We start from the raw sequence: 19,237 nt of genomic DNA, 5'->3' as shown, positions 1-19,237 counted from the left end.
ACTACAACTCTCATCAGCCCCAGCCAGCATGTCCCAATGGTCAGACAGAGAAGCCTGAAAGGGCCACATCTAACTACTAGGCTTTTAAGGTTTCCCATTTTCCCATCCCCAGAATGTGCAGCTTTGGATGTGGAGTGTAGGGTTCAAATCTGAGGTATAAAGTGGGGCAAACAATGCTTAGATTTCCCCCCTTCCTGATACGTGCGTGACTGCCTCTGGGAATTGCAGAGCTGGACTTAACATGGGATGATTTGCTTTCTGTTCCAGAAAGTGGTAGCAATGTTTTTTCTTAAGTATGTGAATGTGTCTCTTGGCTTGGTATTCAAGCTGCCTGATGTAGCTAACGGGGTGTCTTGTGTGCTACCTTTCTGGGTCTGCTTCCTCTCACTGCTTTTCTTTCTTCCTGCTAGGTCTCAGTGCCTAGGTTTGCAGTGGGAATCGTAATAGGAAGAAATGGAGAGATGATAAAGAAGATCCAGAATGATGCTGGTGTTAGGATTCAATTTAAACCAGGTCTGTCTATTTTTTAGTGTATAGCCTGTAACTGGCAACCATTTTCTCTCTCCCTCCCAGGGAATCTGTTTTATATCATTGCTTCACTCAGCTCAGATAGTGTCTGTATACTGACTGGCAACAGCTCTCCAGCGTTTTAGGCAGGGGATATTCTCAATTGTATCTGGAAATGCTGAGAATTGAGCCTGCCACCAAGCTATGCCCCTTTCCCAAAGTTGAGAACATAGCCTTTATATAAAGTCGGTTCACTGAACTCAGTACTGCCACCACCAAATGGCAGCAGTTCTCCAGGGACTTCTTGCAGGGTGTCTTTTCTAGCCCTGCCTATAAGATGGCAGGAGTATTGAACCCAGGGGCTTTCTGTATGCTGAGCAGGTGTTGCACCCCTGAGCTTACAGTCACATCCCCATCTCATTTCAGTGCAAGGCCCACAGCCAAAGATCTGGGGAGGAGATCAGAGCACAAGGGAACACTTTGGCGAGGGGCACTGTAAATCAGTCCAAAGCAACAGGAGCTTAATTTCACCAGCGTATGTTGCATTTTAAAATAAAAGCATTAAATAACATCACACAATAAAAATGTTAAAACAATTACAAAATTGTAAGTCTGTATGCCTGGGGCAAGGGCAGGTTCTGTTCCAAGGTACTGTATCGTATTTTGTTTTTTCTCCAGTGCCAGCTTGCATAGCCTTAAATTCCTCATGTGATGTGGCAGTCCTTTCCTCTGGGAGATTTTGCCCCTGTTTCTTGTTGCCACCATATAAATATTGCTTCCTCAGCTATAGTCCTGGAGGCATGTTTTATCCCTTTTTAAAATTTCCTTTTTTATTGATTGGTTGGTTTTATTGATTTGTTAACAACAAAAATGCAGACATAACAAAAAGTAACTAAAATGAAGAATTAAAAGTTAAACCCTAAAAGTGTCACAGCCTTGAAGGACCAAATTACAAAGATACAACACAACTCCAAAGGGATGATAAAGTATTAACACAGACAGAGATTCCATTTGCAAATAATAAAAGTATTCTCCCATTTTAAGTTCCATCTTTATTGAGAATGGAGGTTCCATATAGTCTTGTATGAGCCAGATGTGCATATATTGGTGGCACTGAGTGGACATGTGGCCTGTTTATTTCCCTTCTCTCATGGGAAGCTCCTTCCTCCCTGCCTTTTCCCACTTTGTATTTGTATCCCTGCCTTTTCCCACTTTGTATTTGTATTTAGTTTAGGGTCTGTCTCCTCTTGCTCCACAGATGATGGGATTAGTCCGGAAAGAGTTGCGCAGGTCATGGGCCTTCCAGATCGGTGTCAGCACGCAGCTCACATAATCAACGAACTCATTATCACTGCGCAGGTAGGTGGGACATAGGAAAGTTTCAGATGCAGAGTAAGGCCACTGATCTGTCTGGATTGGTGCTTTCTACACTGACTGGCAGTAGCTCTCCAGGGTTTCAGGCAGATGAACATTCCCATCTCTACCTGGATATGCCATTGGGGGGATTGAAACTGCAACCTCCTGCATTCTAAGCAGATGTTCTGCTATTTAACTGTGGCCCTAACCCTACACAAAGCTGTTTAGGAAAGTTTTTAATGTTTGGTGTTTTATTCTGTTTTAATATTCTGTTGGAAGCCACCCAGAGTGGCTGGGGAAGCTCAGCCAGATGGGCAGGGTATAAATTATTATTATTATTATTATTATTATTATTATTACACTGAATCAGACAATTGGTCTATGTAGCTCAATATTATAGTTCAATATTATCCATGCTGACTGGTAGCAGTTGTCCAGAGTATTAGACTGGACAATTCATTCCAGTCCCACCAGGAGATGATGCCTAGGATTGAAGCTGGGACCTTCCAAATGCAAAGCAGGTTCTGTACCCCTGAGCTATGGCCTTTCACCTCAAAATTAACTAAGATTCTAGTCCTCATACAGTTCTGAATAAAAGGTTGAATTAAAAAAGAACCAACCTGCTGAGTCAGAGCACTGGACCATCTTGCTCAGTATTGTCTACACTGACTGGCAGCCGCTCATGGGGTTTTCAAGCAGTCACTCCAAGCCCTGCCTGGAGATGTTGGGGAGTTAACCTGAGATCTTCTACATGCAAAGCTAAGTGCTCTACCACTGAGCCATGACCCTTTTCCTATAAGCGCTGGTAGTGTAGGTAGTTACATACTTAAGTGGTGATTTTTGAGGGGGGGGGGAATTCACTAGCTGGGTGAGTTATCAGGTTGGCTGATACCACCTTTCATTCATTTGCATATATTGAAGCTGAGAAACATGGATGTTGTTATCTCTTCTGCATACTATCAAGAGACTTGCTAGTAGAGCAAATAAATTCACACGTCCTTAAGTTGGCCCTGGTGAATGCTGGTGCGGTAAATTTAGTCTGAAAATCTTTCGGCAAAATACCTGTCCAAAAATTGCAGCACTTGGACACTGCTTTCCCATTTTCAAACCTGTTTCCCTTGACTAGAAACTTGGAAAGGAGGATGAACCCACTTTCTGTCAGAAATAAAGACCTTGGAGAGTAGCTGGTCCACACCACAGTCACAGAAGGCCAACAGACTTGTTGCCCGTTATCCAGGATAGGAGGGACTTGTAAACACAGATATTGTGGCTGTGTGTAGAATCCTTGGGGTTTCACTGGGTCTTGCTATTAAAGAAGGGACTGATGGGGGTTGTAGACCAAAACATCAGGCAGGCACCAGGTTGGCAAATTCTGATTTTAAGCAGCTCAACAGATCCATTGGGCAGCAAGGCTGTTGTCTGAGTGTATGGCAATGCAGCAAATGACAAGTCCCAGGAGGACCGTAAACATGTTAACAGGTGTGCCCTCTTTCTTCTTCAAGGAGCGTGATGGTTTTGGAAGCCTCACTGTGGCTCGGGGAAGAGGGCGCAGCCGCGGAGACTGGAGTGTTGGAACCCCTGGGGGCATGCATGAAATCACCTACACAGTGCCAGCTGACAAATGCGGCCTGGTCATAGGCAAAGGTAAGCAGCATGAATCATAGAATTGTAAAGTTGAAAGGAACCCAAGTGGCGTCTAGTCCAACTGACTGTAGGGAACAGAACTAAATGCATGGAAATCTTAAAACTCAGTACTTTAAAAGTGGGAGGTGGTTCTGCATTACCAGATATTGGAAGTTTTCCCAGTGTTCTGATGTCAGCCTTCTCTCAGTCTTCCATCAGCATCAGAGACATGGTTGGTGGTGACACGAGAGGGAGACTTGGTGGCTGCTTCCATATTGCGGAGTTCCTCCCAAGAGGTCAGACTAACTCCCTCTTTGTTTTCCTTCCACTGGCAAGCTAATATTTCCTTGCTCAGATGGACCTTTGGAAATTCAGGAGTAGGTGATGCTGATCACTGGGCTGCTGTTGGGGCAAACTGGATTTGAATTGCTGGTAAAGTTTACTTTACCCGAGGGTAAAATAGGCCAAGGGGCTACTGTATTTTATAATGATGTTTTTAAGTGTTGGAAGCCAAATCCCAACTTGGAAGAAATGCAGGATATAAAGGCAATCAATCAATAGCATCTCTTTGCCCTCCCCCAGTGGAAACAGGCCTACATGCTCAAACTGCCTTCTGGGGTTGTTGTTGTTTTTTTTTAAAAAAAACCAGGCAGCTGACAGAGTTGCAATGTGCAGGGCCTTTTCTGTGGTGGCCCCCAAACTCTGTGAAACTCCCTTCCTTGAGTGACCTGCCTGGCTCCTTTTTTTTCATGGGGTTCAGGCTCTGCTGCTCTAAGAATACATTTTTGGGACACTATTTGCTATCTTTTCATTCTGCTTCAGAGGAGCCTTAGGTACATGAAACAGCCACCCCTCCTTTGATAAGAACCCTATAAAACAAGATAGTGAGCTTCGTGGGTGGGAGGGGATTTGAACTAGGTCCCCTAAGTCCAACACTGTGACCGCTGCCCAGCAGCAGCAGTTCCAGAGCTTCTAGGTGACGCCTAGACTTGGGCATTGAGTTTCCCAGGAAAAGGAATCAGTGTATTACAATAGCAGGCAGCGAGACTGCCTCTTTGCTCACAACCCTTTAAGATTGCGGAACATAGACTGTAAATGTATCAGGTGAATGTATGGACCAGTTGGAGCTGCCAGTTACGTTCTCTCATTTTTCCAGTCTGCAGCCCATTACATTTCTGCATCAGTTTCCAATTTATTGGTCTATATTTTAAATATCCTCACTATATAATCGTTACTCCTGGTCCTTCTTGTCTAAAAGGGTAATGGTGGCGTGAGGTCTGGGGTCAGCCCGTTTTGCAGTGGTCAAGTCTTCCTCCCTCCTGTGTGTGCCACTGCTGCAGAGACAGACAGCTGCCTCTCCGGGGCCCCATTGGATTTCCATGATAAACGCAGCAGTCTTGACAGATAGCGTGGCCAGCCCCTTCTCTTGTCAACATTGCCTTTTAGCCCCGTTTGATTAATTGCTTTACAATTTCACGTCCAGCTGCGGGGGGCCTCGCCTGCTCAGTCGCTCCCCCACCCACCCACATGCATCCGTGGTCAGGTGGAAGAATGGAAGCTCTTCTGTTGAATGGGTCTGTGCAGAAAGGCGCCATGTTCGAAGCGGGTGACCCTCGCTCGTGAACAGAGGTGAAACTTCTGGCATTGGGCAGCACAACGTCATGTCATCCCCCCTCATAATTGTGTTTCCCTTGAAGGCGCTTCCTCTGTGTGGGTTGGGAGTTGCTCAGAATGGTGATGGGAGGAAGCTAGACGTTCCCAGAGAGTTGAAACTCACTATCAATGCCTGTGGTGCGTTTTCATATTTGCAGCAACAAATATTTCCTCCATTCAGTTTTTGTAGTGCTTTGGGCGGCAAGGGGGAGAACGCTGCAAAACTTGGTTTTGACCAGAGGCAATGGTCAGACAAAAGTGAGTCTGTGACCAATCACTGCCTCCATTGTACCGCTTTTCTCCTCTATTGAGAGATCAGTAGTCCGTCCCCAGCCAGCTTCGCAGAATTCCTCACTCCTAGCCCTTAGATAGAATTTAATTATTTTGAAACGGAGAACCACACTCTTTTTCCCCCTGTTTTCTTTTCAAAGAATCTCATACTCAAATTAACGCGGCACTGAGAGGCATAAGCAGGCGTTTTATTGAGTAGCTGGCTAATTATCTGTCCTCGTTTCTCCTTCCTCGAAGGAAATGTCTTTGGGAGTGAGATTCCCCTTTTGAATGCCTCTGGGAGGGCAAAAGGTCCAAGGCCGATGGGTGGACTTCTCAAGGGGCAGAGGGGGGAAAAGGTGACGCTCGCTTACACATTTAACATCCAAACAAGAAGCTTCCTAAAAGAAAGAGGATAATGGTGTATTTAAGTTTCATGACATCCTAACGTCCTAACAACCTATTTCAAATAGTGGGCTCGCTGGCGGCGTTTCATTATGAGCCAATTTTAACTGACGGGCTGTTTTTGAGCGATGTGATGACTTAGTAAATTGAGCTGCAAGATAATGCCTTAAGTCTTCTTTTTAGCAAAGTCCCTTTGGAATTGTATTGCTTACGAATGAACTGTGTTGGTAGTAACAAACCAAAGAGGGATCCTGAATGCAGTGTGAAGGCGGACTCACTGAAGGAGGGCCCCCCGCGGAGGCAGCCTTGCCCAAAGACTCCCCCAAACGTAAAGCTAGCCGTGCCTGTTGATCACTTGGGGGGGGATTTACAGTTACAATACTTGCCCCACCATCTTTTAAATTGTACATGCAGAAAAAAGCATGCATGCCCATGAAGAGGCTGTTGCTTCAACTTTTCTCCTTCACAAGCTTGCATTTGTGTGTATAAAAGATGTAAATGGAAGTGTGGCAAGTAAGTCCCTTCAGTCTGTAGAATTTCCACTTCTACAACAGCCACACAGTCTCTGCTCTGCATTCATTATGAGTTGTTCCTTTAGTGTGGGAGTCTTTGGAACTCCCTGTCTCTTGACATTAGGCAGGCACCATCTCCATGCAAACCTTTCCATTTCGGCAGGCCTACCCAGAGAGGAATGATTTGGTAAAGTCTGTTCGTAAATGTGTTTTTTAGACATTTTAATCTTTGTAGAAGTTGTTAAACTTCTTACCTACATTTTCTTTTCATTTTTATTTTTAATCACAGGTATGTTTGCTGCCCTGGCTTCCTTTTGGGAGTTGGGGCAGGTTATGATTGTAATAAAATAACATCTAATCTACTGCTCGAAGCCTGAATTGGTTATAGTCCAGGAAGATTTTTCTAACCATTTACTTGATTGCAATGCTTCTGAACACCAGTTGCTGCAAACTCTAGGAGGGGGAGAGAATGTTCTTGTGCTGGAGTCTTGCTTGAGGGTTTCCTCACTGAGGCATCTGGTTGGCCACTGTGAGAACAGGATGCTAGCCTCGGTGGACCGCTGGCCTGATCCGGCCGTGAGCCTCTTATTATACATTTGGTCAGATTGGATGGTTTTCTTAAGAGTCGGGAGTAGCAGCAGCCGTTTCGTTCTGTGCTAGGTGGAATTGCTTGCTTTGCACGGATATCAACTCAGTGTACGTGTTTATGCCTGGTAGCTGCCAGGTTGGGATTTGCTCCAGTTACTTGCGCTGACCCATCGGAAAGGGGGTTGGCAGAACAGAGCAAGCTGCCGCAGATGCTCAACTAATTGGTTTTGTCCGCTTGGATCGCCAGAGTGCCCTCTCCACCCTGTTGCCTTGGGTTTTGACTGGTGGCTGTATCCAGGACCAGGAGGGGTCAAGCATATCACAACTCCCCACCCCTTTTGTCTCCCTCTCTGCAAGCTGAGGCTAACCTCCCCTCTTGTGTGAAATTCCGACAGAAGAAGAATTGGCCCATTGTAGCCGCTGCCTTTGTTAAGCAAATTTCATTAAGAGACAGAGACCCTCCTCCAAGAGCGTATGTGTGCTGCTGCCTTTTTCTCCTCCTGGCCCGCCAAGTCAAACCAAACTTTCATTAGTCTTGCTCCACCCTAGTACAAGCTGCTACTGTTTCACACTCTTTTTTTAAAAAAAAAACAACAACAAAGGTAGCATCTTCAGAGTTTCCATCGCTATCAGCAGACATCCCACCAGCTCTATCTCAGATAACCAAAGACCTCTTCTGGGAATTTGCTGGGATAAATTGTGCTCTGGGTGCATGATTTCACTTTGAGGGAGCAGCTAATTGCACCAGTGCCCGTTCACCTGCTTATTCACCTACAAAAGGAAGCTGCAGATTAGGTCCCCTGAGGGGTTGCTCTCTTCTAACCTTACTTTTTCCTTCTACAGTGGTGCCTCGCTAGACGAATTTAATTCTTTTCTTATAACAAAAAATTCGTCTAGCGAATCCTATAGGAATGCATTGAATTTTTTTTATTTTTTTTGCCCATAGGAATGCATTAATTGAATTTCAATGCATTCCTATGGGAAACCGCGATTCGCTAGACGAATTTTTCATAAAACGGATTCGTCTAGCGAGGCAACCTCCGCTCGAAAAATCCTTTCGTTAAGCGGAAATTTCATTAAGCAGGGCATTCGTTAAGCGAGGCACCACTGTAATTTGCACTGGCTACCGATTCAGGAACATAGCAAGCTGCTTTATGCTTGAGTCAGACCACTGGTCCATCTTTCTCAGTATTGTCCACACTGACTGGCAGCATGGTTTCAAGCAGGGAATGTTTCCAGTCCTACCTGGAGATTCCAGTGAGGATTGAACCTGGGGCCTTCTGCATGCAAAGCAGCTGCTCTGCCACTGAGCTGTGGTCCTTCCCCTAAAAATGAACTAAGATTCCAGTCCTCGTGGTTCTGAATTAAGGGCCGATTTAAATATGGTACATAGGGAGCTACCTTACTGATTCAGACCGTTGGTCCACCTACGCCTATTGCCAGCAGCACTGTTCCATGGTTTCAGGCAGCAAACATTTCTGGCCTTACCTGGAGATTCTGGGGATTGACCCTGGCACTTTCTGCATGCAAGGAAGGTGCTCTGCCACTGAGCAAACAGCCCTTCTTTAATTTACTATCACGCCAGATTCAGGGGGGCACTAAGAGGCAAATGGGTGGCAGTGGGAGCTGGAGATGTAAGTGACTATTTGAAAAGGGGGGGGCATCACTGGATCCAGTCTAATCAATTACGTTGGTTAAATTAAAACTAAATAGTTTTAACTGTGTTTTGAATAAATGTGCCATTAATTGTTACTGTTTTGAATTTTATTGTGTTGTTAGCTCTCTTAGTGGATTGTGCAAACTGCTATTCTGAATAATGCTTTTTATAGGGGGCACTGGGGTGAGTTTATAGAACCACAGAGCAGGGTGGTGGGCCAAAAAAAGTTGGGAAACGCTGGTTTATCACTGTGTGTTTGTTGCTACTGGGGCATGGTGGGAGTTGTAGTCCAAGATAGTTGAAGGACATGGCAGTGTGATGAGGACAGATCTCATCCATGTGGCTGGATCTTCCTGCTTCTCTTTCATGCACTCATGATTGCTGCTGAATATACAAAGTAAAAGTCTGATCAGGTTCCATCTCCTTTTTCTTTCTCCCCTCTTTCTTCTTTGCAGGGGGAGAGAATATCAAGAGCATAAACCAACATTCTGGAGCCCATGTAGAGCTCCAGAGAAACCCGCCTCCCAACACGGACCCTAATGTACGGATATTCACCATTCGGGGCATCTCCCAGCAGATTGAGCTTGCGAGACATCTCATAGATGAGAAAGTTGGTGTAAGTTGCTCTCCCTTCCCCATCTACTTTCTTCTTCATCATCTTTTATTTTGGAAATTGCAGTCAAATGAAGAACAAGACTAGCAAAACAATGTCACTGTTACAGTATACAGCTAGAAAGAAGTGATAAGTATTGAAATAATAGAATAATATAATTGTAGAGTTGGATTAAGGACCCCAAGGGCCATCTAGTCCAACCTCTTGCAAATCACCATCCAATTGGTCTATAACAGGCATAGGCAAACTCGGCCCTCCAGATGTTTTGAGACTACAATTCCCATCATCCCTGACCACTGCTCCTGTTAGCTAGGGATGATGGGAATTGTAGTTCCAAAACATCTGGAGGGCAGGAGTTTGCCTGTGCCTGGTCTAGAAAAAAAACCCCCCGCCAGGATCAAAACATCCACCATGGTCATTCTCCTTCAGTACTTGAGGCTTTTTTTAATTTGCAAAGATGGTGGGCGTTTTTGCTGGATGCTGAGTCCCAGGAAGTGACGTGGGGCACCATTGTTCCCAGTGTACAGATACAAAAACTGTTCTGAAGCCTAGAGCCAGTGCTGGGGAAACCCAACAGCCCCATTCAGCACGTCCTGTGCATCTTGCATAAGAACTCTGGGATTAATTGCCAGCTGCAATCAGAGAGGCAACTAACGTCACAATGCTCAGCCGCCCATTTGAATGCATATTTATTTCAGAAGGCCTTACCCAGTGGGCGGCCCAATCCCTCATGTGATATTAATTGCATATATGCAGATAGCGTTTTTACTGTTTTTCTAAAATCCGTAATATAGGGATTTACAGTGGTACCTCAGGCTACAGACTCTGCTAATCCAGAAATAGTACCTTGGCTTAAGAACTTTGCTTCAGGGTGAGCACAGAAATTGCCCCATGGCGGCAGTGGGAGGCCCCATTAGCTAAAGTGGTACCTCAGGTTAAGAACAGTTTCAGGTTAAGAACGGACCTCCAGAACGAATTAAGTTCTTAACCTGAGGTACCACTGTATTGCTCTTAGAGGTTTCAGGGAATGATTCTACTGCTGCTTTTTTATATATATAAAGTGGGCTCTGCATTGCTTACCCTACTTTTATCTTGTACCCCCTCAGAACGAAGCTATTTATAAATCTGTAAACATGTAAGAGAATTAAATTCTCCATTTTGAGAAGCCTTCCTCAGCACCTTAAATCTCAGGTGCAGTCTCACTAAGTCCAGTCAGAGTGGTGAATAAATTACCTGTTTGTTTTTTCTCCAGGGTACTGGTCTGGGTGGTCCTGGAGGTTTTGGCCAGAGCCCCTTCAATCAGGCACCTGCTACACCTCACCAAAAGTAAGTAGTTTACTTCCCTGCTTTCCCTTCACCGTTAGGTTGCTCCCCTGCCCTCAAATAGGATTGTATGTGTGATTGAGCAGCATCCTTGGTCTTCAATGCTTTTGCAGAAGAACAAGAAGTCTGTGCACTGCCCTGATGAACTTAATTAAAGCTTGTAATTTTGAGGCTCTGGGAGATGGGATGGGAGTCGGGGGCAAGGACTGTGGCCCTCCCAAGCTTTACTGGGATGCCTGTAGGCACATGCAGCCTTAGAAGGTTGATAATCATAGCATGGACTTCCCTTCCCTGTCATAAATCTCATTGGTTCCTTCCATTGGATCATTGCTTGGGCAGGAGGCCGTCTTACCATTGACTTAAATCAAGGTGGGAGACCTTTAGCTCTCCTGATGTTGCTGGACTTTAACTCCCATCATTCCTGGCTATTGCCCATGCTTGCTGGGACTAATGGGAGTTGTAGTACAGCAGCATCTGGGCATGGGAAAGGTTCTAAGAAAATGCTCCACTGGAACCAGTGCCTTTTTATACCAATATGTCAGTAGTGAAACTCATCCACACCTAATCTCTTACACAGCATGTTCAGTTTCAGCACTTTTCAACAAACATTAATCCCAACTCACCAACCACCTCATTTTCACTCCTCTGTTGCTAATGGCCTTGTCTCCCACAGCGGTCCTCAGGCGTTCATGACACAGGGTTGGGGTGGCACCTATCCGACGTGGCAGCAGCCTGGGCAGCAGGTTCCAAGTAAGTGTATTGTAATTGTAGAGGTTGCAGGGGTTGACGGGTGCAAGGATCGCCCACATTTAAGTTGATTGGGCTCAGCTGTGGGGGACCTCTTACCCTCCATATGTCACTGGGCTACCACCTCCCATTTACCATTGGCTATGCTGGGTGGGAGTCATGGTCCAACAGCATATGGAGGGCTACAGGTTGCCCACCCTGGGACTCGTAAAGGAAGCATGACTTCAAACATACAATATCTGGAGTTCCCTGTCATGCAGCAGCCCAGTTTTCTACTAGCACTTTAGCTAAACTTTGGCTAAAATCACAACCACTTAATTCCTTCCCATTCTCTCTCTGGTCATCCTGCTTGCCACACAACTCACAACGAAGCCATGGTTTAGCTTAACCTTATGTCCAAATCTAGGTGGTTTGTGCCACTCCAGCCAAACCACCAATAGTCCACCACCAACAAAAATTGGCTACAGCTTATTGTTTGTCTGGAGCAAGACAAACCATGAGCTCAGGTTTGCGTGTTAGGCATATCTGTAGCAACCTATTAACTTGGGCTTCCCACTTCCCCACCCTTATAATTCCATTGTCTTTAAGATCGAGACTGAATCGCGCTCAGAGCTCTGCTCATCAGAACTAACAACAAGTGCCCACTTCTTTCCCCTTCTGCCTCTGAGCAGAGGGGGCACTTCTCCTCTCCACAGCCCTCCCGCACATTTCCTCTAGATTTTAATTTCCCCACCTTCAGTAAATTAGGTGGGGTGAAAACACTTTGCCATGGAACATGGTGTTTCAGCATGTCCCGTCAGCCTTGCTGCAGACTCTGTGTCACTCTCCTTGGAAGAGAATGCTTTGGTCAAGCCCTCAACACTCTTCAAGTTAGGACTTTGCTGCCCTGCACATCACTGTCCTCCTCTTCCACCACCACACAACCACCCCTGCTTCAAAAGCTTCCCATTGCAACAGGGTGTGTGCGGGGTAGTTAGGTGGTCAGAAAGTGCTATTAATTTTTATTGCCCCCTTTACATTAAAAATCAAGAATGCCAGCTCTATAGAGGGAAGCCTTCTTCATAAACTCTGTTACGGACATGTCTCCTGACTGGTAGTCAGGTTGTAGCTCAGCATTTGAGAATATCATTTGCATGCAAAAGGTCCCAAGTTCAATCTCCAGGTGGGTCTAGGAAATATGCTTGTCTGAAATTCCAGAGAGTCACTGCCAGTCAGAGTACACAGTGCTGCTCTAGATGAACCAGTGGCCGGACATTAACAGCTTCCTGTGCTCCTGTTTAATTCAGCCCTTTATTCAGAACTATGAAAATCCTTCCAGTAGCACCTTAGAGACCAACTAAGTTTGTCATAGGGATGAGCTTTCGTGTGCATGCACACTTCTTCAGATACACACAAAAGCTCATACCTATGACAAACTTAGTTGGTCTCTAAGGTGCTACTGAAAGGATTTTTTTATTTTGTTTTGACTACGTCAGACCAACATGGCTACCTACCTGTAATCAGAACTATGTTTGCTTTTTTAGAGGAAGGTTCACCATGAGCTACTTTGGGGGCCTACTTGCCTATCATGCAGGGCTAGTGTTGTGTATGTTTGTTGTGTTGTTGTGTTGTTATTATTATTTATTGAATTGATACACTGCCCTATACTCTGAGGTCTCAGAGTGGTTCACAGAATAAACTCAAAATATAAAACCACAAAATACATAATCAAAATAAAACAACAACCCGATAACACCCCCCAAGTGCAAGAAGCACTGTTCTCTGCACCTCCCACCCATTATTCTTTCTTCTCCTTCTTTCCTCTCTCCACGGTGTCTCGTACAGGTCAACAGAGCCAACAGCAGAACAGCCAACCAGACTACAGCAAGGCGTGGGAAGACTATTACAAGAAACAGAGTGAGTGAAAATGAGTGGGTGGGGTGGAGTGGAGTGGGTGTGTTGCAGTAATTAAGAGTGTTGAACTAGGACCTGGGAGAGACCAGGGTTCAAATCCCCACTTGGCCATGAAGCTCACTAGGTGACTATGGGCCAGTTGCTACCTCTCAGCCTAACCTTCCTCACAGGTTACAGGGACAGGTGGGCTGTTATTATTACTAGTTTACCCACCCTTCACCCTAAGGTCCCAGGGTAGGTTACAAGAATTAAAACACAAAATTAAAAGCACTTTAAAGCAACCTGCCACTACAGAAATAAGCTGGGTTCCAAAAATATACATCTAAAGTGTCAAAACCCAGGATGAAGAAGTTCATCTACAACATTTTTGTTGGCACCCAGTCTACCTCAGAAGACAATGAAGGAGTGCTCCTTTGGGGGTGAAGTCAAACTGTTGGAGAGTTACAGCTCCTTCTGTGGCTGTAGAAACCAAAACAGAAGAGACATGTTTTGTTGCAGCTGGGGCAGATGAATGCATCTGGTTGTGCTGCTGCAGATGCACCAGGGCGTTGCTTCTCTCTTCACTCCTCCCAGTGGTCATTCCTCCTCTGGTCACTGCTATTGATGCATGACCTGACTGTCTCCAGGCACTGTGGTCATCTGCAAGGGATTCCCACATGGCAGGGTTGATGTTGTCAGCCTTCATGTCACATTTGCAGACATCTTTGTAACACAGAGTTGGTCTGCCAACAAGCCTGGTTCATGAAACCAGCTCATTGTAGAGCATGTCCTTTGGGAGCCTGCCTGGAAGAGCACATATTCTTTTGAGACTCTGCTGGACATGTGATCCCTAAAACCTTCCTGATGTAGTGCATGTGGAAGGCATTGAAGCTGCACTTCTGGCAGGTGTTAGCTGTGCATGTCTCACTACCATAAAGCTCAATATGTAAGCTTGGTAGACCTTCATCTTGGTATTGGACATTAGCATCATATTCTCCCATATCCCTTCGGAGAAGCAAGCCATTGCTGTAGCTGCCTTGCCAATACGCTTGTCTAGCTCAGCATCAGTGGAGAGGTTGCTGGTTATGGTGGAGCCCAGGTAGACAAAGTCATCTACCACCTCAAGCCTGTGGTTGCCAGTGCTGATGCATGGAGTGCTGGTGACATCCTGACCCAAGATGTTGGTGTTTGCTAGGCTGATGGTGAGGCCGAACTCCCTGCAGACTCAGGCAAAATGGTAGGTGGTTTCTGTAGAGTTTCCCCAGAGTGCGCTGTCAAGGCTGCATCATCTGCAAACAACATCTTGGATGCACCACTTTTGTCTTGGCGCAGAGACTTGCCAGGGTGAACAAACCCCCATTGCTCCTTGAGTGGATGTACACACCGTCTGCAGTTGAGCTAAAGTCATGGCTTTTTCTTGAGAGTAACAAGAAGAAGAATATGTCCAAGGGAGTTGGGGTTGAGAGCACAGCCCTGCTTCACACCACTCTTTATAGGGAAGTCACTGGAGGATGAGCTGGATTTCTGGACGGTGCTGCACCCGTTTTTTGTGGAAGGACACAGTCATCTTGTGGGGGTTAGGTGGACATCCTGTCTTGTTAAGCTGTGTAAAGAGTCTTTGGTTGATGAGGTCAAATGCCTTTGTCAGGTCTATGAATGCAATGTGCAAGGGGTTTCTCTGCTCTCAGCATTTCTCTTGCAGCCAGTCTTGGCACCCAAGAAAGAATCTGTAGGGTATGGAGGTAGGGTATGGAGGTAATCTTCCAGGTATTTGGGGCCTGAGTCATTGTGAATTAAACCTAGCACCTTCTGTATTGCAAAACAGATGTTCTGCCACAGTGTTGTAGCCTTTCTCCTAAAAATAAAGAATCTAGTCCTTGTGAGTCTGATTTAAGTAGGAATATAAGAAGCGGATGTACTCTGAGTCAGACACTGTCAGTAGCTCACCAGGGTTCTGGGCTGAGGACATGCTTTACTGTGCATGTTTGGGATCTTAACCCTGGGGGTTGTTGGGGGGGGCTAATCATGATTAAAGGATGCCTGCCCTGGGTCCTGTATTTGGAAAGGGGCGAGATCAGGGTTTGGTGGGTGCATTTGAGTATTTTCTTACTTGCTTCCTCTGATGCTTGACTCTTTGTTGCTCTCTCTCCACCTCCTATCCCTCCAGGTCATGCTGCCACTGCTGTGTCTCAAGCCAGCTCCCAGCCTGACTACACGATGGCCTGGGCAGAGTATTACAGACAGCAGGCTGCTTATTATGGGCAGACATTAGGGCAAGGCCAGGCCCACAACCAGGTGGGTCTCACTTCTTCCTGCTGTATCTACACCCTTCTTCCTGATAGCTGTTTCCTTGCATAGTTTAGTCTTGAAATAATTCCACAGAAAAAACCAGCCCTGTGTATCTTACAAGATCGCTTGTGACATATCAGCAACTGCCCGCTCCCAAAGAATCACCTCCCAGTTTTTGAAACAATTTCTGCCTGGGTTTCTGGAAGGGGTGACTGCTTTCCAAACCTAGTTTACCAAAGTTTAACTTAGTTTAAAACTCGAAACTTAGCTTTTTCTCCCTTTCTCATAGCACTGGAACTCATGGACAGCCTTCTTCACACAGGGCATAGTGAAACTGTGGAACTCACTCCCACAGGGGGCAGTGATGGTCACCAACCTGGATGGCTTTAAAAGAGGATTGGGCAAATTCGTGGAGGAGAGGGGCTGTTGATGGCTACTTGCCATGATGGTTATGCTCTGCCTCTGCAGAAGCAGTGGCCCTTCTGAATACCAGTTTCTGGAAGCTGCAGGAGGAGAGAGGGCTTGTGCTCAGATCCTGTTTCCCACAGGCATCCGTGTGGCCACTGTGAACCAGAGGCTAGACTAGAAGGACCATTAGCCTCATTCAGCTGGCTCTTATTACGTGAAGTTTTGCAAACTTGTCTTAGCCTCTTCTGGACCTGGTGAAAGCAAAGGCCAGAATTGTTAATGGTGTAGCTTGTGTTTCTAAGTAATGGGCTCCCTGCTGGCAAGCACCTGATTTTCTGTTTTCCCCATTTTTCTGAGAGCTGAGGTTTGTTTGCACTCCTCTGAATTGAAATTGAAGTTACACTTTGCTCTTACACTTTAGCTTTTTAAGGTAGGAGTCTGCTAACTGGAGAAGAGGGGGTGCTCTTACCCACTCCCCTGCCTTACAGCCCCCACCCTGAGGGGCTGCAATTCAGTAGTAGAGCATCTACTTTGAATTTTTAATTTAATTTAATTTATAACCCACCCACTCTGTGTGGCTCACAGCATATGTTGAAACATACTAAAACATCAGACATTTAAAACTTCCCAATACAGGGCTGCCTTCAGGTGTCTTCTATAAGTCAGAGAGTTGGCTCTCAGATAGTATGTAGAAGTTCCCAGGTTCGATCCCCACTGGCATCTCCACGTGGGGCTGGGAGCTGCTGCCATTCCCGCAAAATAATGTCTTCCAAATAGAGGCATCCTTCCACCTCTTGCATGCAGCAGGGAAGCTACTTCTCAGATCAGGGTAGGGCGACCCTTTGGCCTTCTAACTGCTGCATCACACCTGAGCACCAGCCATACTCACTGGAGACTGGTGGGAATTGCAGCCTAACGACATCTGGAAATCCACACTGGTTAGCCACCTCTAATCTAGGTGTGCCTTCCCGGTCTGATCCAGCCAGGTGGTTCTTGTGTTCTAAGATGTTCTTGAAAGTTTTCTTTCTTAACAGTGGTTTTTCATTTTGTCTCTCTCTTCCCTGCCCCCCCTTCTCCCAATTTGCAGGAGCAGTAGAACAACATCCTTGGCTCTTCTTTGTTTGTTATTTCCCCCCTCCCCCCCCCCCTTTCTCTCTCTTGCTCTCTCGGAATCATTGTGGAAACAAACCTTTTTGTAACAGAGGGTTTCTAGATTTGCACCATTTTGATGAAGAAATCTTGCTTTGGTTTTTTTGGTGAAACACTAGTTGTTAGGATAATCTACATTGAACTTTTTTCTAAGAATCAGGAACAATTAGTAATGTACTTAACTTTATGGACTTTGCTGGGTAATCTGTTTGGGGGGAATGTTAATTATTTGGGGGGGGGCTTTTTGTTTGTTTTCCAAATTTTATAAGGAAAAGAAGAGAGAGAGAGTAAGAAAATAAGCAAAACTCCAGGTTCCTTTTTTGGGGTTAGGGGGAGAAGCCAGAGAATAACCGTCATCAAATCTTACCCCAGAGCTGTGACATTTCAACAAGTGTTTTTAGTCCCCCCCCCCTTATTGTGTGTATTCCACCTCCCTTTCTTCCACCTTGTGTTTTTCATTTTAATCTTTTCTGTTGCAACAAAAAGGCTTGGAAGTCTTAGGTGATATGTAACAAATTTTAAAAAAAAGAAATTTTTGAAAAACAGTATTTAAATATTCTTAAATATGTAAATTCATTAAATATATGACTTCTAATTTCTTGTATCTTGGCTCTTTTTTATTTTATTGCATTTTTAAGAAAAGAAAGAAAAGAAACTGAACTATGATATGTTATTGTAATTAATTGTGTGAATTCTTTTATCAAGACAGTTACTGTTTGCTGTCAGGCTGGTTATCAAGGGGGGAATTTTTGTAGGGGGGGCTGTATAATTTTTAGAGATCTAAAGGGGTAATATAAAAAGATGTGTTTTAATTTTTTTTAGCAATTTTATTCTGCTTTCCATGTTCTCCATTTTCTGGTTGCATCTGTGTATCTAAGACCTCCAAGCTTTGTCTAAAACGAAAAACACACAAAAACAAAATACTTTTTGTCTATTTCAGAAATACTCTTATTTTTAATATTAAGATAAAACTGCTATTATTAGTACTTTTAACAAACACTGTGGAACATTAAGTCATATGAAATAGTAGTAACTATTTTTTAATTCCAGGGTGTGTGTGTGTGTTTGCTTCCCCCACCCCCCTCAATTTTTTCTTCGTTTATAAGTATTTTCTTATCTTAATATTTGTCGAAATTTTACCTAGAGAAATAATAAAAAAATAAATCTAGTATTAACCCCAGGTATGCCGCTGAATACTTTTTTGATTTAATAAAAGGGATATTATGGTTTCCAATGTTTACTTGTAGTGTTTTCTTGTACAGATAACAGTGTATTTTTAAAGGAGAAAAAAATAATAATAACGGGAAGTAAAGCTATTTTTTCTTGACATTTTTAATTGACCTGCGGGACATTCCGTTTTGAACTGTACTGAAGTTATTGTTCTAGGATCCTTCCCCCTCCCTGATTTCTTTATAATGCTTGAAATGTCTAACTATAGGTAAATGCAATTGGATAATATTGAGCATGATGTGTTTTAAACAAATGAAAAATTGTTCTTTTTATTTGACTGACAGTTGCATTTTACACTCTCTCTATAATAAAGCAAATCCACAAGGAAACTTGTGGGTTAAGTATTAAAAGTCTGTTTTTTATCACTGCTCCATTACAGTACGGGGGGGGGGGGAAGATGTCATTCAGAAGCAGCATTTTTTAAAAAAGAAAAAAAGTATGCCTCCCCATCCTCTCTATTTTATCTTTTTTGTGGGTTTGTGTGTGTGACTAGCTTTTTAAAAAGCTATATTATAGTGCTGTTAGCTCCCAATCAAGAGACCTTTCATTCTTTCGGAACTGTGCCGAAATTTCACACCTAGGGTATCTTGCAACTGCAGAGCTGCAAAGGTGGTCTCTCCTTTCCCCTCCCCAAAGTATGAAACAGCCCCAGAGCAAAGAATCATCTCGCTAAAAGGAGGCATGTTATAAGCAAAAAAACAAAACTCCTCAGATGATTTCCTGCTGCTCTTCTCTGCATCTCAAGCTTGGTGGCATTTTTTCTGCCTACCACTCTAATTTCTCCTCCCTCCTTTCCCAGCCAGAACCCTCCTAATTTCAGGTCTAGCCCCACTTACCTGGAAGTAAACCCTATTGAACCCAATAAGGCTTCCTCCATGGGTTGGTTGTGGCTCAGATTATGCTGCAAACTGCTGCTGTATTCCCCCCGAGTTCTTGGCATAAAACTCTTTCCTGAAGATTACCATTACCACTCTTAGTAGCACTCTCTCTCTCTCTCTCTCTCTCTCTCTCTCTCTCTCTCTCTCTCTCTCTGTG

At 44.7% G+C, this 19,237-nt stretch overlaps 1 protein-coding gene across 8 annotated transcripts in view; it reads left to right on the top strand.

Moving 5' to 3' along the window:
- The window catches only part of FUBP3 (far upstream element binding protein 3), a 58,169-nt gene extending 39,614 nt beyond the window's left edge, over positions 1-18,555 (top strand). For all 8 annotated transcript variants that reach the window (XM_035112983.2, XM_060270199.1, XM_035112982.2 and 5 more), the window contains 9 exons: positions 411-513; positions 1,766-1,866; positions 3,366-3,507; positions 9,027-9,187; positions 10,437-10,510; positions 11,181-11,257; positions 13,079-13,150; positions 15,294-15,421; positions 16,911-18,555. In XM_035112983.2, coding sequence (XP_034968874.1) covers positions 411-513; positions 1,766-1,866; positions 3,366-3,507; positions 9,027-9,187; positions 10,437-10,510; positions 11,181-11,257; positions 13,079-13,150; positions 15,294-15,421; positions 16,911-16,919 — 867 coding nt within the window. In that variant the 3' untranslated portion in view covers positions 16,920-18,555. The remainder of the gene's footprint in view (positions 1-410; positions 514-1,765; positions 1,867-3,365; positions 3,508-9,026; positions 9,188-10,436; positions 10,511-11,180; positions 11,258-13,078; positions 13,151-15,293; positions 15,422-16,910) is intronic.
- Positions 18,556-19,237: the final 682 nt, after the last annotated feature.

The sequence above is a fragment of the Zootoca vivipara genome, chromosome Z (assembly GCF_963506605.1).
Source record: "Zootoca vivipara chromosome Z, rZooViv1.1, whole genome shotgun sequence".
Taxonomy (NCBI): domain Eukaryota; kingdom Metazoa; phylum Chordata; class Lepidosauria; order Squamata; family Lacertidae; genus Zootoca; species Zootoca vivipara.
The sequence above is the reverse complement of the archived record's forward strand: the minus strand, read 5'-3'. Positions and strand labels throughout refer to the sequence as shown.